This window comes from Diplotaxodon limnothrissa, linkage group LG11 (genome assembly GCF_057381915.1).
Source record: "Diplotaxodon limnothrissa isolate DT_005_m linkage group LG11, D_limnothrissa_male_GT1.1, whole genome shotgun sequence".
Classification (NCBI taxonomy): Eukaryota; Metazoa; Chordata; class Actinopteri; order Cichliformes; family Cichlidae; genus Diplotaxodon; species Diplotaxodon limnothrissa.
This window is the reverse complement of record NC_140606.1, coordinates 27,674,729-27,700,736: the sequence shown is the minus strand read 5'-3', so window position 1 is coordinate 27,700,736 and position 26,008 is coordinate 27,674,729. Positions and strand designations below refer to the sequence as shown.

General features: G+C 46.9%; 1 protein-coding gene across 1 annotated transcript in view; it reads left to right on the top strand.

The window, feature by feature from the left end:
• The first annotated feature begins 315 nt into the window (after positions 1–315).
• The window catches only part of adamtsl4 (ADAMTS-like 4), a 41,385-nt gene continuing 15,692 nt past the window's right edge, over positions 316–26,008 (top strand). Inside the window, exons 1-5 of the mRNA XM_085366510.1 lie at positions 316–600; positions 2,095–2,158; positions 5,297–5,883; positions 6,675–7,365; positions 24,882–24,984. Of these exons, the coding sequence (XP_085222636.1) occupies positions 578–600; positions 2,095–2,158; positions 5,297–5,883; positions 6,675–7,365; positions 24,882–24,984 (1,468 nt within the window). The 5' untranslated portion in view covers positions 316–577. The remainder of the gene's footprint in view (positions 601–2,094; positions 2,159–5,296; positions 5,884–6,674; positions 7,366–24,881; positions 24,985–26,008) is intronic.

The following is a 26,008-nucleotide window of genomic DNA, read 5'->3' as shown; positions in this document are numbered from 1 at the left end:
ACTACTGATCAGTGTGACCAAGCACAATGGGGCATTCTTATGTTAGATTGAGCAACTAAGAAAGCGGCTCTGAGAGTTATTATAGCTCAGTCAGGGCCCATAGTGAGTGTGTGTTATGAGCGCGTTTTAGGCTGGGTGGGGGTGGGGTGGGGAGGTTGTTTTTCATGTGTGAAAGAGAGGGAGAGTGTGTGAGAAAGTTGTGTAATCTGTCCATTTTTTGTCCCCCCCCCCCCCCCCCCCCCCCCCCCTTCTCTGTCTCTCTTTCTCCCGTGCCCCCCCTGGCGCTGTCAGGCGTCACACTAGTTTATATTAAGAACCCAAAGAAGTTGTCGAGTGAACGGCACTGAAAGAGAAAAAAACGAAACTCTTCCCACTCTCCAGAAATCACGGGGAGTGACTGTGACAGGAGGAAGGGGACAGAGAGAGAGAGAGAAGAGAGAGAGAGAAGAGAGCTGAAGTCCTCGCAGGACTTTATCACGTTTCTTTCAGGGCTCCGCAGATCGGATTAGACAACTAAACTGGACTGATCATTATTATCTGTGAGCGGAGTCGGGACCGTGCGGGAGACTCTTGGAGCATGCAGCTCGGTTTGCTGTTCAGGTAAAACTTCTTCACGTCTGCTGCACCCTGCTGCTTCTCTCGGTCTGTCCGTAGAAAACACCACATGGGAGACTGAGTCCAACTTTGTGCGCAGAGTTGTTTCAGAAAGTTGTTTTTGTTTTGTGGTAAAGTTTGCGGTTTTACGCACGATGCCCTCTTGTTGCGCACTGGGCGCTGTCCAGGTAATCTGAAAGGAATTCACCCAAAGGCGACTGTTTTTTTGTTTTTTTTAGCTCGGAGTTCCCTCTGTCTCCTCGGGGCAGATTTTTGGGAGTTTTCTCCACTGATATAATTCTCTTTCTCCCTCTGTTCCCCTGTCCCCGCTGCTCTGAGGTTATTCTACAATGTGCCACTGTAGCGGCGAGGGAAACGTGGACCCGCGTAGGGGGTCTTTACTTCGGCCTGAGCGGCTCTGTTGTGCGGGATCTTTGTGTTTTTCGGGGGTAATTGTGGAGTCTGGTGTGGGGAAACTTCCAGAGACCGCGGCGGTGCACCACACTGGGTAGAAGGGACCAATTACTCTGACTACATGTGGCTTGCGGACTGGTGATTGTGGGGATGGTTTGGTTCTGGTGGTGAGCGCTGAAAGGTCCATCTTAGCAAGTTGTTTAGGATCGTGTTCTCGCTATTTTCCTTGTCAGATGGAAAGAATTTATCCCTCTTGTTTCAATACACTTGTCTCGGTTTCTATGATAATTATAGACAGACTTTGAAACAAGTGTATTATCTGTCTTTTTTTCCTTTTTCCTTTCTCAATGAATAGTGAGACTTCTACGACTCATGTGAGGATTTAAACTACTTTTTCAGGTGAACAGCTTTTGCCCAGCCCAGTCAGCGACTCAACATAATCCCCAGTTGTTGCTTCATGCCCAATTCAACAACTCCAAAGCCACCCCAGCCATACAGCACGTCTTTGAACGTCACACCTTCGAATTAAAAGTAGCTGAAATTACAAGATGATTTCGGATGTTGCAATTTATTGAGCGTGGCAGCTGTGTGTGTGTCTCTAAAAACCACATCCTCAGGGTGTGTACACACGCAGGGAGAGGCATGCAGAGGGAAAACATGCTTGCTGTTAAAACCCATTAGTTTGTTAGCACCTCCCAGGCTTTCCCAGATTGATTGAGATGCTTGCCTGTGATCCTTGAAAGGGGAAAAAGAAACTTTTGTTCACACCCATTTGAGCCCACAGGCCACCCAGAGTGGGGGAGAAAGGGGCATAATTGGTTGGTAAAGTACACTTAGGTCACTGGAACATTTAATAAGGTGTTTGGGTAACACTTGTAACACCTTTTAAAACAAATGTACACTGAAGGAAAAGTTTAAGAAAGCTGACAATCCCTCAACAGGGACTAATGAAAGTCTTTAAGTCTGAACATTATATAGCAGGTCATGGATTAACTGCGTGCTTTACAAAAGACCTCATTCAACCTGCTGATATTTTAAATCCTGTATATCTCCCACTTTTTTACCCTCTATTCTTTGTCCCTCCAGGCTCTATGTGCTGTGGAGCTTTGTGGTGGTCACGACCTCCGTGACCAGGACTGCCAAGAGGAAGGTGAGCCATGAGCCATTAGATCGTTAAGTTAGCTCAACACAACAGTTTCACTTCAGAGGGGTGAAAGGTGACAGCAGTTGAAAGGACAGGTTCACCTTCTCTTAAACGTCACTCACATACTCATGTACACTGAAAGAGTTACAGGACATGAAGGCGTCCATCCTGTCCTTACTGCCCGTGAGGACGTCCAGTGAAAGACAAATAGCAAAATATGTAGTCATCATGCTTTATGCAGCTATTGTGAGACTTTACCAGTCAAAACTGAACAAATTAAGAGTTTTGGGGGGATTAACATTCCCTCTATGATTTACTTTAGCATCCTCGTACTGCAACTAGGCGAGAAAAGGCAGTCAGGGGAGAAATGCTGGAGCCTAAAGTTTGCAATTCACTACAGATCTCAGCATCTTTTAATTAAACAAGAACAGCAACCCTATTTTTAGCACTTTGAAGATGAATTTAACAGATGATCAGGCTAAGACCAAAGCGGACATGTGCTGCTTGGCCCAAAAATTCATTACAGAGTAAACAGATTCAGCAACACACAGCACCACATTGGAAACTAGTTGCTCATTACTGTTTTATTGCTACATTTGCAAGCTAAATAGGTTAAAAAAAAAAACCTACATTATTAATAAAACTGCTTTTAATGCCAAGCATGATGATGATGGACCTGTTGCATAGCTGTAAAAGTAGAGCCAGGTTCAGCTTTAGTTATTGGATGAGTTCTCTGTGGCATTAGCTTCTTTCAGGTGAACATCACACCTGCGTTTCACCACACAGGAGGACAAAGATGCTTCTCTACCTATGAAGCAGCACATCTTTGGAAAGAACGTCTCTTGAAACATACAACAACCATAAGAACCAAAGCTTACTGACTTATAATGATCAGTGTTATATTCAATCAGTCGTCCAATTTGTGCGTCGCTTCGTTGACCTTTGTGTCAGACTCCTCTCATTTGTACTGTATTGTACATGTGCACATTTCTTTCTCCCTTTTTTAGCATCATTGTTAGCACTTTATTCACGTGAATGTTCTTTGTAAAGAGCTGCATTTTTATCTTGAAGGCCACAAGCCAAAATGTGTCTCTCTGGCAATAAGATGAAAGCGTAAGATGAAAGAAGGAGGAAAAAGTTCTCTTCCACTGGAAACCCACAGTGCCACTAATGATTAAAGCCACTCTTTAACTGTAATCTGGCCGTGTGAATATTGTTTTTAAAAAAACGGCTTTAAAGGGCAAAGTCCCACCAGTGTGATCTTGGAAAATGACTGCGCGGAGGGAAGACATATCTGCACCCCTGACTGGTCCAGGCCTGGTAGAGGAGCAGTGTCGCTGGAGTTTAACCAGTAGCTCCAGAGGTCGATGGTGGCTGCTGTGGGGGTCACTGCACGGAGCTCGTTAATGGTCCCAGTTATGTGGCAGCTGTGTTTGATGTCACTCATTACGACAGCGCACGCCTCCCCACTGCCACACACACACATGCGCGTCTCGACCCCCTCCTCATCCTCCTCACTTCTTTCTCTTTCTTTTTCTCCCACCCTCCTGCCATGTTACCCCAGACCAAGACAGGAACTTTCTTTTTTTTTATAATCTGGTGGCGAACTGGAGGATCAGAGCATGCCCGCACATGCGCTCAGGCTTACATTTGTCCCCTCTCTCCTCTGTCCACAAACAGTTTGTACAAGATGTTTACTTGCACATTTCTGCCAATTTAGACATGCATTTACACACTTGGAAAGAGAGAGGAGAGAAGCAGAGCACAGATTCACGTTTTGATTCGTTCTCAATGGAAACTTTTGTTCAGCTCGCATGTTTGCAGGTCTGCCAACCAGGCCAGTGCTTCAGTTATGAAACGAGAGGAGAAACATTTCTTTATAACCACAGAGGAAGAGAGCAAAGCCTGAACTGGCACCGACATACATGCATTCACACACATTCATATGTACAAACAAGACTGCACAGAGCAATCAGCCCTGATTTTTGTCATTTCTGCAGTGCGTCCATACGACGCCGGCTCCTCCTGCTCACAAGCTGCTGGCAGGTGCCCGAGTCTCTCCTAAGCCTCGGCGAAGGATAGTATGTGTAGGATTTATATTTTGGCCCCAGAGGAAGGAAATTCATGAGACTATAGCTCATCAGTGAACTCTGTTTCTGTGAAGAAAAAGGATTTCGAGACAGTTTGGATTTTGCAATGGCAGTTATTACTGAGTTAAGAACTTCTTTAAATTATTGTCAGGGTTTGCAAGTTTCACCCTTTGAGTCAGAGGTGCAGCTGCTGCAGTGGTTTATTGGAGCACTTTAGATACTTAGCAAATTTTCTTTTACCTTTATAGACTTTTTTGACATTCAAATCTTTAAAAAACTAAATAGCTGCAGCAGTTTATTGAAACATAGAATGTAGAAATACAGTATATTAGAGTTTGTGCAATTCTCATGAGCTTGTAAGTCAAGATTTGGTACCTTTATTCTTAAACACAGAATGAACTCTCTGAGGCAGCTTTCTCACAGCGTCTGTAAGTAGTCTTCAGGAATAGTTCTCCAGACTTCTTCAAGGACTCTTGAAGAGCTCTTCTTTGGATGTTGGCTGCCTTTTGTTCTGTTCTCTGTCAAGATGATCCAACACTTTTTAGTAAAGTGGAGGTCCGGGTTGTGGGGAGGGTTTTTAGTGTATTTGCAGTGTGGGATCGTTGTGATGCTGAAAAACGAAGCTGTTGCCAATCAGATCCTTACCTGATGGTATTGTATGGTGGATTAAAATCGGATGGTACTTTGTTGCATTCATAATTCTATTAAGATATTAAGACCAGAGAACTTTTGTTCAAGACATCTTTAAAATTTGACAACAAGGTTTTGCTCTTTGGAAGAGTAGCTTGAGTATGTCAGTAAAGGTGATCACTTCATCAGAAACAGTTTTATTATGTTTGTTTAAATCATAAATTGTTGCTTCATATATGTCACACTTGCCCTCTTTGATATAATGCAATTATTATTAATATTAGTAGTAGTAGTATTAGTATTATCATCATCGTTTATCTTTGATACTCCTGTTTGGATTTTCTTCCGTTGAATGAGATTTTAAGATGTCTGTCTGATCTTGGCACCGCTTTTTATTGACAGCTTGTGTGTGTTTGTGTCTCAGGTGGCAGGTCGAAGGTCCAGACAGGTGTTTGAGCCTGCAGCGGGCGTGTGGTCAACATGGGGGGAGTGGTCAGAATGCTCTCAAACCTGTGGCGTGGGCATCTCACAGAGGAGCAGGAAGTGTTTACCTCCACCTCTTCCGCAGGCCCCTCCACTATCCCACTCTCCACCAAACTGGGCAGGTTATCTTCCCGGGGGCGTCGGAGATCCTGCCGTCTCACCTGTGCGTCCCTATTATCCTCCTCGTTACCCTGGGCAGCACCACCTGCCTTATCGCTCTACGTCAGTCTCCACCAATCAAAACCCAGGATTGCCTCTTTATCGGGACACACCCGCTGAAGGAGGAGGAGGGCCTCCCATACCAGCGCAAACCAATCGATCACCTCCTTTGTACCAGCCAGAATTCTCCTCAAACAATCAAGACCCCGTGCCTCCTGTTTTCAGATCTCCCTACCGGGCGCCAGCACACGGCTACAACCAGCCAGCACGGGTCATCAGGCGACCAACCAATCCTGGAGCACTGAGAGCAGGAGGAGGGGGGAGCAGAAGGTCGGTCTCCACCAGCCGGGAGGGTTTACCTACAAGAAGGTTAGTGATTTTAAAAAAAGACCAAAAAACACAGCTAATTTTACTTAAAGAGCAACAGTTTGGGTGCACCACTGCACCTGTAACCCACCCAGTTGTGACGTAACAGCGTAACAAAACACCTTGAGGATGATGACCTATAAACCACCAAGTCAAGAAAAACAAGGTCCAAATTTAAGGATGCTAATCTACGTAAGCTTCTTTCCATCACAGTTATGGCACGTATCAAAAAAACCCAAAAAACAGAACATTTACATTTTGCCTTACTCAGCACTCTTGAGTTCGCTTTTTCCAGGAAAATGTCAAAGGAAGTGAGTTTTGCATCGCTGGCAGTAGCAACGGCGGTTTGTTTAGGATAAATAGACGGACTCGGTTGTTTGGATGGGGAACAACAGCATCGCCGTGGACAAAAACACAAGACAAGATTGATCACTGGGCGTGAGGGAAGGTGTGATGTTACAAAGATGAAAGAAACTGCCGGTTTGTTTTCAGAGTAATGTTCGACTGACATGTTGAGGCTTCATTCAGGTGCCATTAGTTAAACCGCTGACATTGTTTAAGCATTACAGGGTTTGTTATTATGTTTCAAGCTTTGGGAACTTGCCCATCTCTGTTTCTGGTATCTACTGTATTATTACATCATTACGTCTGTTTTTTGTCATCCAGACAGGCAAGGCATCACCCTTCCCGCTCACCACAGGCTGCTGGTTGTGTGTCGTTTATAATAAATTTACTCTGCCTCTCTGTCTCTTCTCCTTCCTCTTCTTCATCTGCCTTTTCTTTTTGACCCTCAGGTCTTCCAGCATCCGTCCAGGTCAGTTTGGATACGGCAGAGTTCCCTTCTCTCTGCCTTTGCATCGTCAAAACCGCCAAGCTCGCCACACTGTGAACGGCACTGAAGATGCCACAGTAGCGCCCGAACAGGCTGCTCCTGAGGACATCACAGAGAGTAACAGGGGAGAGGAAGAGGAGGCTGAGAGGGGTGAAAGGGACAGGCAGGAGGAGGAGAATGCAGAGCGGGAGATTTCTGAGACACCTGCCGCAGAGAAGGTGCCCACAGTTCCCACCATCCGCCCTCTGCTGCGACCCTCTCACACCCATACACAGCACGGGAGGGCCAGAGGGCAAGTCCCACCCTCTCGTCCCTTATCACGTTCCTCGCTACCGTCTGTCTTCAGTAGCCGCCAACGGTTTGACTGGAGCTCCGTCACTGCCCCACCTCCACCTGTCCCTCCTCTGTCGCGGCCCTACTCCCCTGCAGCCGGTTCACCTTTTTCCCCACCTCTCCACCGCAGCAGCCCTGTGCACAGAGACAGGGAGCTCCACCCGGCCTTCAGTCCCCAAGCTCCACCTGCCGGAAGCATCTACCCCTTACAGCACCCGCACGTCTCACACCTGGGGATGGAGTCAGGCAGAGAAGGTGGGGCTCCTCGCACGTACACATGCGCAGGGCCGGAGAAGGAGTACCGCAGGTGTTTCTCACAGGTAAGACCTAAAGATTGTGTCCAAATCTTCACCTGTGAGTCTTCAACACACAATTAATTTTCCACTTAATATACCGGCTTCACACCCAATCATTCAGTCTACAGTCGCGCTCGCTTCGTATGCGTGCAGTGAATATTTGATAGGTAGACTATTCTCCAGTTTCTCCAGTTCCAACAGTAGCTGGTTGTCTCTGAGCACTGAGACGGAAAATGCCTCCTACTGCTTCCGCTACGCCATGCCATTTGTGTATTCTGGGATACAACCAGAACACACATTTACTCCAGTGAAACTACACAAGAAAATTAAGCACATGTGCATGTCTTTACAGCACACATACATGTGAGTATAAACACTGTGGGTGTTACTCTGGGCAAATGCACATCTGGCTCGGGCCCTGCATTGATTGCCGTCTTATGATTGGGGTTGCGACCTGCTCCATACCTATCAGTGCAGCACAGTGACAGCTTTATCTGAGCAGAGAGCTGCCAAGAAGAGGAGCCAGAGACACCGTCGGGCTGCTCGTGCCAGATGGGCCAACTCACTGTCAACGCACAGGTGAGAATCTGGGGTCGACCTTGCAGCAAATCAGGCTTCACTCAGGCGAGAACGCTGCACTTGATTTCACTCAATTAATTGTGAGATTTAGAGTGAATATTGCGGATAAAGTTTCCAAGCAGTACAGCAGGTATTAGGTGTATCTATGGTGCCATTTCAAGCTGACCTTACTTGTTTAAAAAGGGAAAATAACTCAAAGCACAAAGGCTCTGCACATATGATAGTATTTTCAGCCATCAGCTGCATTCAGCCTGGTAGGATTACAATTGGCAAGCTTAGACGTTTTCCACCTCTTGCTATGGCTGCTGTAAATTAACAGCAGACTTCCACACAACCTTCGGCCATCGCTGCCATTTCTCAACTATCAATCAGTCAAATCTGGTCTCTGGAGAGGGCGACAGCACATGGAAATTTACATATTTCAGCTCCAGTAGCCAAAAAGCGTTAACTGTAGTCAGGCATTTATAAAAAATACCTGATTTATAGACACTGTGTGATACCTGAGGATCAAATTAAAATGCTTTCGTGCACGTGGCAACAAGTATCCAAAGCTATTGTTCAGTTTTCTTAGCTTTTCAGCTGCTTTAAAGAATGATTGGAATTATATGAGGACTAAACCTTAGATACATGCGTAAAAGCTAACCTCTCCCTCTGCAGATGGAGAGACGATTAAACAAAACTGAGCACTCGAATCACGGCAAAAATACCCAGGGTGACATGTGACTGGGTTATTTATTCCAGCAGGTCTATCTTAAGTGGGCGCGCAGGAGGACGTGATAAGACTGGGCTCAATGAACGCCACACTCACATGCGCACCTACACCCTCCTGCCCCCACAGTCCACATCTACAGCTTGCTCTCATCAGAGTGGAAGTAGACACTCGAACGGGGCACTCACGTTGGCACTCACAATCCCTTGACTTTTCCCTCTGCAGATAATTTGGCAGCCTCTCTGCACTTGTCTTTTATCCCCCTATCTTTCTTTCCTTCTGTCTGTGTCCTGTTCAGTGTTCAGTCGTCCCCATTTTAAAACAGATTTAGTAGCTGGCAGAATACATGACCTGTGTGTGCCAAGAGTGCTAATAGCAGTCCTGTGATGGCTGAGCCTGACTCATTGGGTTACATATTTACCCAACATTAGCCTCTGTTTCAGCCTCTCTTGCTGCTCCAGTAGATTGTTGGTTTTATGTGTCTTAAAAATAGGTTCAAGTCCTGCTGAATGCAAGACTTTGCCCAGGCTTGTATGAACTGTATATATAATGTGTGTGTTTGTAATTCAGGGAGTGAGCCAGATCTGGAGAATGACACATGCTATTATCTATTAGGTGTGTTTGTCAAAACACGGTGTGCCTGAGGCACATTGCAAGTGTGACTGGCTGTTGCAGTGAAGCAAATGGGGAACCAAGAGAGGGACAGAGGAAGCGAGAAGGGCCAAAGGTCAGATGTGCAAGATGTGTGCGTAAGTGTCAGAGCGAGGGAATAAGGGGAGGGTGGTAAAGGAAGTGACGCAGTTAAGTAGTAGTGAAAGGGAGTACTGTTTTTAGAAAATGTGCCCATAGTAGTGGGAGGGCGAGCCAAAGGGCAAGGGAAGTAAAAAGGTGGGGAGGGAGCAAGGCGGTGAAGACAGAGAGATGGAAAATGAATGAGTGTTTTGGTGTGGAAGGATGGGGACAGAGGTGTAGAAGGAGGCGTGGTTCACTGAAGCAAAACAATTGACTTGGATGGAGAGGAAGAAAAAGATTCTGCTGGAAGACGAAGTTTGTGTCAAAGGAAGAAACAGATTCATGGAAAACTTTGTGTGTGTGTGTGTGTGTGTGTGTGTGTGTGTGTGTGTGTGTGTGTGTGTGTGTGTGTGTGTGTGTGTGTGTGTGTGTGTGTGTGTGTGTGAGCAAGAGAAAGAGTTTGGGTTCGTGTGTGTGTGTGTGTAACAGGAGAAGAAGTTATTCTGTGTGAGGAAGAGCGGAGGAGAAGGTGAAGAAGAAGAGGGGAAAAAGAGTTAGAAGCAGACGCGTCACAAAGACACCTCCTGTCCCTTCCTGTCCGAGGTCTTTCTAATAAATTTCTGCGATCGTCTAAGTGCTCCATCTTGTCTCGGTTCCTCTTTCTGTGCTTTACATGAGTGTAAATATTTACGTAGAATGACTAACAGTGAATACTTCTACACCAGAAAGTCAAGGAAGCGCTCCTCAGACCCAATGATGTCATTTATAGTCACGACCGGCAGGACATCCACCTCGCACTTTCCAAAAAACACAGTTTTATTAGTCCTAGTTTAGTGTCCTCTCTCTATATCCAGTTTCCTCTTAATTTATTGTTCTTGTCATTGACCTAAACCAGTGTTTCTTCCTTTACTGTATTCCTCAATTTGGAAGCCAAGATAAACTTCAGTCCTCACCAACAAAAGGCTCTGAGGTGAGATTTAAGGTAAAATCAGAAAACTCCTGCAGTGGTTCTGTGCCCACCCGTCGGTTACAGAGCCACAGTTTGAGAACCACAGGCTTAAAGCAACATTATTTATGACCCTCCTCAAACCGAACTCTTCATCTTGATGAGACAATAACACAAAAGATAATGCATATAATGCTTTTATGTATTAAAATTTCACTGATTTCACTCCTATATCTGACCCACTTCCACAGCACTGTGCAAAAGTCTTGCACCACCCCTCATTTCTTTACAATTTGCTAGGAAAATGCAAAATAGTATTGATTTATTACAACATATACAAACATGCCTGGAATACTTTTGGTACTGATCCCCAACAGCACTGGCAGAAATGCTGCCCTTTCATAGACGGCTGTCGTCCCTCTCTCCTGACCTCCTCTGTACATATTATGATGATTAGAAACACAGATTTTTCAAATTTAGATTAATCACTCCATAAGTTTCCAGTAATTTTCAGCTAGGTTCTTCTGTTTGCTGTACAAATAAGTACAATTTTATTCTGGTCAAACTGCATTTTTTTGTATTGTCAATTAAAGAAATAGAAACAAATAAGATGGTTTTCTAACAGGCTGCTGGAAACAAAGTCCCTAAACATATAATTTAATATGGTTCTTTCCCATTTTGTGTGTTATGTGTAAACACAACACTGGTTCATCCTAAGTTAGGGGCTTTTTTTTATGGTTGAATGATTCATAGGTCAGTGTTAAGTGTCTTAACAAACTAAAAAAAATCCTCTGAAACTGATCTGGTACAGGGAGTGGAATGAAAATGGGGAACTTTGAAAGATTTTCTAAACTATCGCTCAAAACCACCAAAAAAAAGTAGTCTGGTTCGTTGGAAGCAAAATATAAAGAAATGAGGGGTGTTTCGAGACTCGACACAGACACAGCACTGTGCGTTCTGGCCATCAAGACAAGCACACTCCTGTTTTCAGGCTGCTGCAGCAAGTCAGATGATCTAATCACACTCTGTCATTACAGAAGTGGTATTAAACAGAAAATATATTATGACTAACAGAGCTGAGGGGCCACACTCCTCAGCTCTAATGAGTGTGTGCTGGCCCTGCCACGCTCACTGCGGTTCCCAGGAAGTGACAAACGGGCCCAGATGTGGTGGGTTGTGGCATGAAACCACACAGACTCATTCACAGGGATCTGAGCTTTATGTGCTTTAGTGCATTAGCAAGCAGAGCTACCTGCTTTTCTAGAAAACAACAGAAAAGCAGGTGCTGCCTGCTTCGCCTGCTTTTAACAGCTACTGCGTCCTGATTACGTTCATGTTCCTTTGATCTCTTTCGGTCTGTGTTTAGTTAGCTGAAGAATTGTGAATTAAAACCACAGAAGTACAACTGCCAAAGAAAAAAATATAACTTTAGAAACTTTTATTTGGGGGCAAATCAATAAACTTTTTAAGCCTTTTTTGATCAAATTTGGCTGATGGCTGCATGCTTTCAAGAATTTCAACATTAATTAACGATGTAGGTTGTTATTTGTTGGGTTGCGCACTTATTTGCACGGTCATCCAATGAAATGCAGTTTTGTCTGATGCCTCCTTCATCTCCCAGCATGCTCAAGATGACTTTTAGCATCAGTCCTCAGATAACTAGAACTAAACTTAAAGCTAAAGCGAGAGTTGAGAGAGAGTTGTAATAATCTCACCATCTACGTCTTTGTTAAGATAATCAAGTAAATGTTGAAGGAATTCAAGCTGAAAGGCTCATTAGATAAAAACAAGGACATAAATATATATTACAAAGTCATATAGAAGATGTTCCAGTAGAAACAATCTAAATGCCATATTACATCACCCTCAGGGACATCTCAGCTCTTGAAGATGAATGAAATTAAGCATCAGCAGCTCGGAGGTGAATTCACAGAGAGATCAAATATTTCCAGGTTCAGACGGTTGGACTCTTGCTGCCTCTGTCGCTCTCTCTTTCTGAGGTCCAGGTGTTATTAAGAAAGTGAGGGTGATTTCTAGGTATTAAAAACATTCTGGTTTAAAAAATATGTTGTGGATTTGTAGAGCTGCTACATGGAAAGTGAAGCATGGAAACTGGCATTTGAGCACAGCTTTGGACTTGTTTATTGATCTTGTGGCCACAGTGTTCTCTTCTTTTCTTTGCTCAAACCCACATTTCTCCCGAGGACAGCATCAATGTTACTCGCCATTCTCCCGCCTTCACTCGTTGCCTGTTTTTTGATTAGTGAGAAGTATTTCCTTTAGGGGACTCATGACACCCCCCGCCCCGCCAGGTCATAGCTGAAAGCTTCCCTATGAAGAGGCGGCACACGGCCTCGGTCACAAGATTAGGCACAGAATGTTAATCACTCGGGACAAACCTATACACACACATATGTCAGCGTATGTCACGGATTTGCATGCACGCAGAGACTGATTAGTCGTGCTGCGAGGTGATTCATGGCTGCAGGGGCCGGCCGTCAGTTGTTTTGTCTGCATTGTGCTGCAGTCATGCTTGAGGAATGACCGGCCAGCCTTAACCTGTATTCAGGCGATTTTGCCAGCTGTGCAGGCGTGGGCTTCAGTGGTGAATAAATGAGCAATGAACAAGATGATAGGAGTGTGTCTTCAGAGGTTTCTCTGCTGAGACACGCATGGCGCTAAAGGTAGATCCCGACCAAGCTGCGGTTTGGCCTGTGTTATTGGTGGATTTCGACCTGTCACTTGTCAGTGTCAGAGTATATCGTGTCCATTATGCAGCAGTATAACATTTCTTTAAACATAACAAAACTGTGAAAGGTGTTAGAGGTATTTATCCAGCCTTCAACTTCATCTAATTATCTGGGCAAGAAGAAGGCACAGAGAACAGACAGTCTGACAAAGGATTATATATATTATACATATTATATATACACACAGAGGTGAGACACAGGCACAGGCAGTAATTAAAGTCAGACAGTTGCAAAAGAGGGAAAAGAACAAAAACAGAAAGTAAAACCAAATCAAGATATGTGAGAAAATTAACGTTTAAAGTGAAAGCAACTAAAAGACAAATAACGGAAACAAAGAGACATTGGAAAGTTAATATACACCCTTTTCAACTTAATAAAGTATGAACATTCATATTGATACACCAGAAACCTGCATCTGGATCCAGCATTGGTCACAGGGCTGTTTCCAGGATTTGTTTGAACTGGGGTGACGTGTCGAGGATCAGAATATTTAATAAGAAATTCAATCATTTAAAGTGACTAAAGTAAACATACCCCTTATGCCGAATGACACTTTTTAGATTCATATGCAGTATATAATCAGATCATAATTATTGATTTATGTGTATTCGTTGATGTGTATATCACTTAAACGTTCCAGCTTTTATAGTATATCTGTCAGGTTTCAGTTAACAGACTCCGGCGCAGACCGGGACTCCTTACAGGATTTACAGATTTTATTCACACAACGACACCAGGTGATGCTATTTACAAAGTGCTGGAGGGAGGGGAGGGGGGTCCAGGGTATGTGAGGGAAAAGACGGGGATCTGACGTCCTCCAAAGGCTCTCTCTCTTCACTCCCCACACTGGGGAAACACCATCCACTCACTCATCCACGGGGTGACAGGCAGGCAGGGAAAGGTCCGGGATAGATCTATACACAGAGATAATAGTTAGAGGCGAACAGACGGAACGAACACAGATCCTTATTTGCAATCTACTGAGCAACTGACGCTGATAACTCAACGATCCAGCGACGAGTGACACAGTGCTGCTGTCTTAAATCGGCCTTGTGATTATCCCGATCGGCAGCAGGTGCGTGGGCCAGGGGCGGGAGCCCGTAATGAGCATCGCCCCGGCAGGAAGGAGAGAGAGAGAGAGAGAGAGAGAGAGAGAGAGAGAGAGAGAGAGAGAGAGAGAGAGAGAGAGAGAGAGAGAGAGAGAGAGAGAGAGAGAACACATGTTGCCTAATACAGAATCAGCTGGTGAGGCACAGGGACCATGACAGTACCCCCCCCTCAACGGGAGCCCCCCGGCGACCCACCAGGCTTATCTGGATGCAGACGATGGAACGCCCGCAGCATGCGCCGGTCCAGGATGGCCGCCCGAGGGACCCAGGACCGCTCCTCCAAGCCATAGCCCTCCCAATCCACCAGGTACTGGAAGCCACGCCCCCGCCGCCGAGAATCCATGATACGGGTGATCGAGTAAGCCGGCAGACCGTCCACGAGCCGGGGGGGAGGAGGGGGCCTGGAAGGCGGGCACAGAGGACTGGACCGGAGAGGTTTAACCTGAGACACATGGAAAACATCGTGTATCTTCATGTTGCGAGGCAGCTTGAGCTTAACAGACACAGGGTTAACCAAAGCCGAGATCTCGAACGGGCCGATATAGGCAGGAGAGAGCTTCCTGGATTCCGCCCGGATGGGAACGAAGCGTGTGGAAAGCCATACCTTCTGCCCAACAGTATAGGCGGGAGCGGAGGACCGGCGGCGGTCAGCGAAGCGTTTGTTGCGGTCCTTGGTGCGTAACAACGCAGCCCGGGTGGCCTTCCACACCCGACGACACCTACGCAGATGCGCCCGGACGGATGGCACAGAGTGTTCGCCTTCGATGGAGGGAAAAAGAGGTGGCTGGAACCCCAGAGAAGCTTCGAAAGGGGACCGGCCCGTGGCGGAGGAGGTCATGCTGTTGTGGGCGTACTCGATCCAGGGCAGTTCCTCGCTCCAGACGGCCTGGTTGGAAGAGACGACGCAGCGCAGGGCCGCCTCCAACTCCTGGTTCGCCCGTTCGGACTGGCCATTGCTCTGCGGATGATAACCAGAGGAGAGACTGACCTTAGATCCCAATGAGGTGCAGAACTCCCTCCACACACGGGACGTGAATTGAGGACCCCGGTCAGACACGATGTCATCTGGAATGCCGTGCAGGCGAAAGACATGGGTGGTGAGCAGGCGAGCAGTCTCCAATGCTGTAGGCAGCTTGGGCAGAGCAACAAAGTGAGCCGCCTTAGAAAAGCGGTCAATGATCGTGAGTATGACCGTATTACCTGCAGATGGCGGGAGGCCGGTCACAAAATCCAGAGAAACATGGGACCATGGTCTGGTAGGCGTGGGTAAGGGATGAAGCGGACCCGAGGGTGGCTGGTTTGGGGTCTTGTTTCGAGCGCAGGTTGTACACGCGGAGACGTATTCCTTGGCGTCCCGGCTCAGGGTGGGCCACCAAAAGTAGCGCTGCAGGAAAGCAATTGTGCGGTGTATTCCTGGGTGACAGGAGAAACGGGCTGTGTGTGCCCACTGTAACACCTGAGACCTGACAGGTTGGGGAACGAACAGGCGCCCCGCAGGGCCGCCTCCTGGATCCGGTTCGGCTCTCTGAGCCTCGCGAATGGCCGACTCGATTTCCCAGGAGACAGCCCCCACCACACAGGTGGCCGGGAGGATGGGAGCAGGGTCCGCCGGGTCTTCGGAGGTGGAGAACTGTCGAGACAGGGCGTCCGGCTTGACGTTGCGGGATCCTGGCCTGTAAGTGATTGAAAAGTGGAACCGCGTAAAAAACAGAGCCCACCTTGCTTGTCTGGCGTTAAGCCTCTTTGCGGTTTGCAGATATGCCAGATTCCTATGGTCTGTCCAAACGATGAACGGTTGGGCAGTGCCCTCCAGCCAGTGCCTCCACTCCTCCAAGGCGAGCTTGATGGCAAGAAGTTCCCGATCGCCAATGTCGTAGTTGCGTTCTGCGGGGGTGAGACGACGGGAGAAAAAGGCACACGGGTGGAGCTTACCATCCCTCTGTTGTGAGAGGACCGCTCCTACTCCCGTGTCGGATGCGTCCACCTCCACCACAAACTGCAGGGTTAGGTCGGGCTGGACCAGAATGGGTGCTGAGGCGAATCGCTCTTTCAGCTCCAGGAAGGCTGATTGGGCAGCATCGTTCCACTGAAAAGGAACCTTGGGAGAGGTCAATTGTGTTAAAGGCAGAGCTACCTTGCTATAGTCCCGGATGAACCTCCTATAGAAGTTAGCGAAGCCGAGGAACCGCTGCAGCTGCCGTCGGTTGGGGGGTTCAGGCCACTCCACCACGGCTTTCACCTTAGCTGGGTCAGGACGTAGGTCTCCCTGCTCGATGACGTAGCCTAAGAAGGCAACTGTGGACACGTGGAAGACACATTTCTCACCTTTTACGAACAACCGATTTTCCAGCAGGCGTTGCAGGACCTGTCTGACGTGGGTCTCATGCTCCGACAGTGATTTGGAGAAGATCAGGATGTCGTCGAGGTAGACGAAGACGAACCTGTCGATGAAATCCCTCAAAACATCATTAACGAGTGCTTGAAAAACTGCAGGAGCATTAGAGAGGCCGAATGGCATAACCAAGTATTCAAAGTGTCCAAGGTGAGTATTGAAGGCGGTCTTCCACTCGTCGCCCTCTCGGATCCGAACTAAGTGATATGCGCACCTCAAGTCCAATTTGCTGAAAACTGTCGCCCCCTGGAGCAGCTCAAAAGCAGAGGTCAGAAGTGGGAGTGGATATTTGTTTTTGATGGTTATGTTATTTAATCCACGGTAGTCGATGCACGGGCGGAGCGACTTGTCTTTTTTCTCGACGAAGAAAAACCCTGCTGCTACGGGCGATGAGGATGCGCGGATCAAGCCGGCGGCGAGGGACTCTGAGATGTATGACTCCATAGCCTCTCGCTCCGGTAGAGAGATGCTGTAGAGACGGCTAGTAGGCAATGGCGCGCCAGGGAGTAAGTCGATAGCGCAATCGTACGGTCGGTGAGGAGGCAACGACTGGGCCCGGTCCTTGCGAAACACTTCGGCGAGATCATGATAAACAGGGGGCACTCCGGACAAATCGGAGGGCGCGGTCGACTTGGCGAGGGAGGCTGGTGTGTGAGGCGGTGAGGCGGATTTAAGGCAGGTCATATGGCATTCCTCTCCCCACCCCGTAACGCGTCCCGTAAGCCAATTAATGCACGGGTTGTGTTGACGAAGCCAGGGGTGCCCGAGAACGAGCGGCGTCCGAGTGGCCTTAAACACAAAAAAACATATTTCCTCAGTATGGTTGCCAGACAGAGTAAGAATAACGGGCTCAGTGACGTGAGTAATGTCAGGTAGGCGCTGGCCGGACAAAGCAGTGACACGCAAAGTGTGGGGAAGAGGTTCCTGCCCTAGCTGAAGGCGGTCTGCTAACTCAGAGTCAATAAAATTCTGTTCCGCCCCTGAATCTATCAAAACGGAGAGAACATGACCTTTGGTGTTGACCGTGAGCTGGGCAGACAGCATTAACCGTGGAGGAGATTTGTCTTGGCTGAGACCGCCCACCAGCACTCCTACCGTCACTGGTGGGCGCGACCTTTTGCTCGAGATGGGCAAGAGGCGACCACATGTCCCTTGTGGCCGCAATAGAGGCACTCACCGGCAGAGATACGGCGCTGGCGTTCCGCGGCGGAGAGATGCGAGCCTCCAATCTGCATGGGTTGCTCTCCTCCGTCTGCGCTCTCTGCCTGCCGGGAAGAGCTGGGCTCCGAGGTGGAGCCAGCCCTCCACTGCCCCGTGGCCTCCTGGGAATTGTAGTGCCGCGGCAGACGACGAGCTCGCAGCCGGTCATCCACCTTAATACATAAAGCCATTAACTCGGTAAGAGAGTGGGGGAGATCTCGCATAATGAGTTCATCTTTCACCTCTTCACGAACATTATTGAGCAGTGCACTCCGTAAGGCCTCCGGGCCCCAGCCTGTCTCTTCAGCCAAAATCCAAAAATCAATAGAATAGTCAGACATGCTCCGCTTCCCTTGTTTGTAGTTCAGCAGACGAAGCGCGGCGACTTCAGCGCCTGAGCCTTTATTGAACACAGTCTGGAATTTAGACAGGAAATCAGCATAGGCAATCCCGGGATCCGAGCTAAGCACGACCTGAGCCCACTTTAAAGCCCGGTCCCGCAGCAACTGGACAAAAAAGGTTATTTTGGCACCGTCGTTGTTATGGAAGCGCCGCTGCTCACGGAACACAAGAGTACATTGAGCCAGAAAACCAGCACACTTGTCCGACTCACCCGTAAAAGGTTCCGGCGTGGGCAGGGGTCCGTCCGAGGGTGGCAGAGGTGCCGGAGGTGTGCTCGCAGCGGCAGGCGCAGGCTCCTGGGGGGCGGGAGCCGCCGGCCGGGGATCACTCTCCAGAGGTGTTAAGCGAGCGACCGCCTGCGTAAGCGCCGCCATTTCGTGGTGGAGCCGCTCGAGCATTTGCTCATGTCGAGCCAGAGCAGCTCCCTGAGCGATGAGTGCCTGAGCGACAGGGTCCTGAGCGGCTGGGTCCCGACCTGCTGAGTCCATGATGGCTGGATCGTTCTGTCAGGTTTCAGTTAACGGACTCAGGCGCAGACCGGGACTCCTTACAGGATTTACAGATTTTATTCACACAACGACACCAGGTGATGCTATTTACAAAGTGCTGGAGGGAGGGGAGGGGGGTCCAGGGTTCCGGGGTATGTGAGGGAAAAGACGGGGATCTGACGTCCTCCAAAGGCTCTCTCTCTTCACTCCCCACACTGGGGAAACACCATCCACTCACTCGTCCACGGGGTGACAGGCAGGCAGGGAAAGGTCCGGGATAGATCTATACACAGAGATAATAGTTAGAGGCGAACAGACGGAACGAACTCACAGATCCTTATTTGCAATCTACTGAGCGACTGACGCTGATAACTCAACGATCCAGCGACGAGTGACACAGTGCTGCTGTCTTAAATCGGCCTTGTGATTATCCCGATCGGCAGCAGGTGCGTGGGCCAGGGGCGGGAGCCCGTAATGAGCATCGCCCCGGCAGGAAGGAGAGAGAGAGAGAGAGAGAGAGAGAGAAAACATGTTGCCTAATACAGAATCAGCTGGTGAGGCACAGGGACCATGACAATATCAATAAGTGTACTATAGTATTTTAATGGATAGGTTGATCTAAAATAATGCAGGATTTGGATTATTTGGATTAGCAAAGTAATAAACAGAAGACAAATAAATAAGGTTTAAAATAAATGCTGTAGAGAAGAAAATACAACATTTGAAGTAAAAGCAGAAAGTAGCACAGCAAAGATTACCCAATTAAAGGAAAAGTACTTCAAACCTGTACTAAATAGAAAATCTACTAAGTGGCATTCCTAATGGTCCTGTCCAAGCTTTTATCCAATGGAACTGCCCAGTGTAGGGTTAACAGTACTATAGTCCAATGGCGTTGGTCAGGACGGTGCCAGACAATCTTCCCACAACCCCCAACTACCACCACCACCTATTCATGAACGATCAGTTGGGCTCCTTAAACCTTAATTCCTAAACAACATCCTCACTTAAAATTAAACATCACGTTTTGCTTTTCTAAAACTTCTAATTTTAACTTGGATACACAGACTTTTCTGTATTTTTGTGCTACTTTCCTTTAACAAATGCGTGCCGAGTATGGAAAGTTGAGCACAAATGCTCCAGGGACTGTTAATGATGACTATGATGATGATAATGAGCATTATTATTATTTAAATCCTTTGTTTGAACAGACTGAGATCTCTTTTTCAAGAGAGGCGGGTGTACAGAAATCACACACACAAACCGATACCGACAGCCACACAATGAAACGACACATTATACGTGATTACAAATAAAACATGTGTAAGGGTAGTTGCAGATAAATAAATATAACCTTTTGAGATGTTTCAGTGAAATCCGAGAATGTAGCTACAGAGTTTGTTTTTGCAGCTCATTCAATCCATTTACAGGCAACAAAGTATTCAAAGATGAAATCATTGATTAAGTCACGTTGCCGTGGTAAGTGTGTGTTTCAGCTGTGTTGTGTTAAGGCTTCGGCTGTTGTGAATGTGTGATGTGTTTCTGTGGCTCAGAAAATATTGACCGAGACTCCTGCAGCATTTAATGTCTTCTGGCCGGTGTTCAGCTTCCAGGTTCGTTGTTGACGTGTTAATTAAAGCTGCGTTCCTCTACGGGGCCTAAGAATGCGTATAAGTAATCTTAACTTTCTGAACTAAATGAATTGTGGTTTTCATAATCGCATTTCTTTTACAAAATATCGCGAGCTGGCTAAAAGCAAAAGGTTCCATATTTTGTTCCTCTGCAGAACTCATTAGTGTAATCTGGGTGTTTGTTTTACATTCGAGGCTTTGGCTTGTGTGGCATTTTTGTGAGTGTGTGCAGAACAAAGCCGTCACCCCGTCTGCTCCACATATTCTTATATATGCTGCGCACAGATCTCCCCCCCAGCCTGGGCAGTAAAACACATCTATAACCTTCACAGCTACCGTACAAAAAACACTAACTGTCCCTCTTTCTCCAGCTGCATTCACTTTACTCTCACCTGCTGCTATACGCTAGTCTGTCGCTCAGTCGCAGACATTTTTTTTGATCTCTTGCCTCATTTCTTTTGTGTTTACAGCACAATCTCTGAGCTGCTCTGACTTTATCAGATATGTTTGGTAGTATTTCATTAAACTCAGCAGCGAGGGAGTGGGAAAGTCCACTCTGGTAGAATTTGAGTCTCATATTAGTGGTTTTGGCCTTCATTTCTGTAACACAGCATTTCTTAAGTTAATTGCTGAGATCCGTAATCTGCAAAGGAAATTAAACACGCAAAGAAACAGAAGCAATCAGATGATAATCAAGGTGTTACACAAACCCACCGGTTAACCTGATCTGTGTGGGAATCTCTCCATCTATCATTCCTTATCTTGAAAGTGTTTTTGCCTTGTTGGCCCATTTAATAACCTCCTTTTCCCCCCTCCATCCCTTATGAGGAGATTCGCCCCTCGCCCTGTGCTCACAGTATACCACTCCTTACAATTACACACAAATTATCCTCCAGAACCATGAAACACCAGAGAGCACGTCGCCTTCTCTCTTCTGCTTTTCCCCTCAAACCATCTCCGCTTTCCTCCCCTCTCCCTTCGGTCCATTGTCTTTGCTGACATCCTTACACACCCTAGACATCTTTTTTTTAGAGCAGAATCCACTCCTACCGTCTTACATTCTTTCTTTTTACATTCCTTTTCCCTTTTTTTCTGTACTGTAGCATCCCACGTCTGCACACTACACCCTGTGCACATGTGTGTTTGTTTATGGGGCTGTTGTCCGTTTAATGTTTGCAGGCGAACACATATGCCCTGCGACATGGAGCATATCCAGTTTAAAACAGGGCTCTGCTTGTTTATGTGCAGCAGAAATATTTACAACCAGAACCAACCGTGTTTCACACACAAATCTGGGCAGATTTGCACGGTCCCCTGAAAACATAAGGTCGCATACGTGCGCTGACCTTTAAGGAGCCCGTATTCGGTTCTAAATTCAGTGGCTGTGGCTCGACACATTCCTTTATAAGCGGCCTTAACCAAATGTGTATCATATCACCCATAAATTATGCCAGGTTAAGTCTGTTTTTTGAGCAGCGAGGACATGCGGTAAGCCGTACCACATAAAGTTTCATGAGCTGGTTTCACACTTTGACAGAGGGGAAATACAAGACATCGCAGATACACACACTCACACACCAGTATGAAAATGCGGGGGGGGGGGGGGGGGGGGGGGGGGTTCAGCATCAGAGAGTGCATGCTTTGATGGTTTATCCATGAGAATCTTTTACACTTTGTCGCAGAGGATGGTTCACGTGGGAAATGTTGCTCTGTGTGTGAGTCTGAACCTTAGTATTCGCTCTCCCCAGACGAGCTGCTAGGAACTTTCCAGCTGTTTGTGACAGCTGTGTGCGTGACGAGAGGTTCAGAAAAAAAAATACAAGAAAGAAAAAGAGGAACGAATCAAAGAAAGTAAGAAATGAAAGACAAGAAGATTGCAGAGCTGACAGAGATTAGAGTTCCAAGGAAATCTGAGAGCTTCGTGTGTGTGTGTGTGTGTGTGTGTGTGTGTGTGTGTGTGTGTGTGTGTGTGTGCGCGCGTGTGTGTGTGTGTGTGTGTGTGTGTGTGTGTGTGTGTGTGTGTGTGTGCGTGTGTGCGCGTGTGTATGTGCGTGTGTGTGTGCACACTCCTCGGGCAGGGTGATTGTGGTTTACCACAGAAGTGACACCTGATGAAGCTGGTGGGAGTTTTAAAACCTGTTATTTAACTAAAAATGAAAACAGTGTACGAGTACGAGTAAAAGCAGAGAGATATTACTGACTAAATGCACTGCCCTGCACGTCTTTTAGATGTTGATGGTATCTGTGGTCATTGATTTATTCTCCAACAGGACAGTGATGCCAAACACAGAGCTATCTTCAGCAAAAACAAGAAAAATTAGTTCTGTAGCAGATGGTCTGGCCCTCACTGAGCCCTGGTCTCAGCGTGATGCGGTCAGTCTGGGATTGTGAGCTCTCCAACTTTAACACACTCACCAAATACCTTCAAAAGCTGTGCAAGTGTACCAAAGACAAGTGGCACTTGTTTAAAGGCAAAGGGTGTAGTTTTGTTTTTTTTTTTCATTTTTACAGCACTTTTCTGAAGGACTATTGATAAATGCAGAGTGATAAGGATTATTTTTTTAAAACAAAATATCACAGGACTGTGTTCAAAGGAAATCATTACATGGCATCTTAAAATTATGGATCTTGCTGGCAAGTAACTTATCAAACACACTTTAAAGGCTGATTCTGTTCATAACATTTATGGACAGAGATTCAAGGCACTGCCAAGTGGCATGGGCTTTTTGGTTTGGTGGCCTCAGGATCACCTCTCTTTTGGAGGATGATGTGGTTCTTTTGGCTGGATTACGTGGCGAGTCTACGCTCTCAGTTTTTCAGCCAAGTGTGAAGCAGCAGGAATGAGAACCACCTCCCCAAGTCTGGTTCTCAGCTGGAAAAGGTTTCAGTTGCAACTCCGTGAGTTGCCCCAAGTGCAGGGGTCTAAGTATCTACATTCCAACCCTCACCTATGGCCACAAGACGTGAGTAATGACCTACAGAATGAGATTGTGGATACAAATGGTGGAAATGAGCTTCTTCCGAAGGCTGTGTGGGCTCTCCTGTAGAGATAAGGTAAGGAGCTCGGGGAGAGGCTCAGAGGAGAGCGGCTACTCCTCCATTTGAAGGAGCCAGTTGAGGTTGTTTGGTCATCTGACTAGGATACCTCCTGGACACTTCCTAATTTAGGTGTTTCAGGTATGTCCTACCACGAAGCAACCCCATTGTAGACCCAGGGCACACTGGAGAGATTATCTCAGCCTGCTCGGGAATGCCTTTGGCTCCCCCCACAGGATGAGCTGGAGGAGCTGGCAGCAAGAGGGAGGTCTGGGCATCTCTGCTTAGGTTGCTCCCTCCAAGACCCAGACCCGGATAAGCAGCAGAAAACGGATGGATTGATAGCAAAGCAAACTCTCCTCCTTTTTGACTACAGTGGGAATCATAATTTAAAAAATGAGCTTTTTGTCATATCGAGCACAACTTTAAACCAGTGGCTTAATTCCCAAAATCATCTGGAAACTATTTATTGAAGCCAAAGAGCAAGTGAGATGAAGAGTTATATGATCCCTTAGACTTCCATACAACTGGAAATCTTTTTGCAGCCAGTGGAGTCGCCCCCTGCTGGTCATTAAAAAGACTGCAGCTGTAAGACAACCTGGAAGCTACGTCAATCTTTATGTCTGGAAATGAGTAATTGCACTTATTGTGGCTACTTCCTCCTATTTATAGTCTTAATTCTAAGTAGGGCTAACTGACTTCTTATTAATTAACTTGAATCAATGAGTTAGTGGCATTTTAAAGTTATGACAAGTTAAGGCTGAGCATTTACTGTATAACCATTTTTAACCAGGCAGGTTTCTAATGTGAGCCATGGACTGAGGCCCTTTTCGTAAGGCAGTAAAGATGATAAATGTGCTACAGTGAAGAAGAAACTACAGTCTAATACAAATATTTGAATTTACTTTTTGACTCCAAATATTTTTCCTGATTAGCGCAGCATTTAATGGTTTTTCTTCTTAAAAACACTTGTGTGTGGACTACAGCAAACCTCAGCGAGTCATAGCCGCTGCAGCGTAAACCAGCAGAGTTGTGTCTGCCTGATGTCTCAGCTGTCGTTTAAGTGCATGTATGATAAAAACTGTTTCCACTATACGGCTCCACAAGGACCCTTCTTAAGCGAGCACAAGCTTGACATGTGTTCTTACACACACACACACGCATAGACACACACTCGTACATGTGCTCACACAGTCACTCACATTCTGTGGCCATGCACCGAAAGCCACGGTGGATTTATGTGAGCAGCCGTTTCCAAAAAATCTATTATTTCCATATGGTTCTTATACTCTCGCACACTGGCCAAAGCAGCATGGGGAGTGCTTGTGTGAGTTTTTCTCCATAACAGCATAGCGTGTTTGTGCTTACCTCTGTGATGTCAAGTTAATTCTTCCCTTCTTTATTAGCTGCTTGTCCTCAACTTTTCCTCACTCCACCCTTACTTCCCCCAGGGACTAGGAGAGAAACAGCCCTCTGTGTAATCTGTTGTCTTTCACATCAGTTCAGTTTGCGGCATTAATTGTTTTACCTCTCTCTCTCTCCGTCTGCTTTGGTGTTTCTGTCCTGCAGGTGTGCCGAGGAGGTGCGCTGGACTCCAGGGCGGAGCAGTGTGCGGCCTTTAACACCAATGAGTTCATAGGTCGATTGTACAACTGGGAACCTTTCACTGAGGGTGAGAACTGAGTCAACACACATGGTAGTTTAGTGGTGAGCTGCACAGTGCATCAATGTTATAAAAGGCTTATTGGGGGAATTAAATGGTATGATGGGGGAGGCGGGGTTGGGGGGGAATGTGTGTTTGAGTGAGTTAAATATGTCTCTGGTATGAGTGTGTCCCGGCTGACCTGCGCTGCTTGCCCAGCCCACCGCAATCCCTGCTCTCTGTCGTTTGAGCAGGCCAACATCTGCATGCAGCTTCGAGGGTGGTGAGAGTCAATAGAAACAGAGAATGACTGGAACCCAATCTGCTTTGATTCTTTGCACCGAACACTTTCCCTCCTCTGTTTTTCTTCTCATTTGTCCAACATCTCCCTTTCTCCCCTCCTCTCCTGCCAAGTTTCTCCTCCCAACTCTGACTAAGCACACGGATTCCTACTGGGTGAGATAAAGAAGGAGAAAGAAGGACGGGGAGAGGGAGGTGAGAGGTGATGGGATGCGAGTGTTTTGTCACATGACCGCTGGGAGCAAACGGAGACAACGTGGCTTGCGTGCGTGTGCGTGCGTGCGTGTCTTTGTTTCTTCACACAGAAGTGTGCAGCTCCGTGTGTTTGTTTACTCTTTGGTTAAGTGTGCAAAGGTTCGCAGCAGTGGAGCTTGTCTTTGTTTTCCAATGCTGGAGGCAAAGAAAGAGAAAAGGCTCAGCGGATATTTGAGGAATTTGAACGAATAGGAAGGGTGAATATTGCTTGCATGGAGCTGAGGGAATCGAGGAGGGAAAGAGAAGAGAGAAACACAGCTGTGGGATGATATCAACAGTATTTGTCATTAGAATTAGAAATATGTGCTTGAGCCTGTGTGTATTTGTGCTATTAACATATTGGCAAGAGTGCTTGTGCTCTAGATGAATAGCTTAATGGATCTCAGATAAAACAGAAACAGGAGGGGAGAAAGCGTTTGCTCATTCGTGTTTGTGTGTCCGTCTGTCTTTGCACTTGTGATTACTGGATGAGCTGGATGAACTCCTTTGACCCACACAG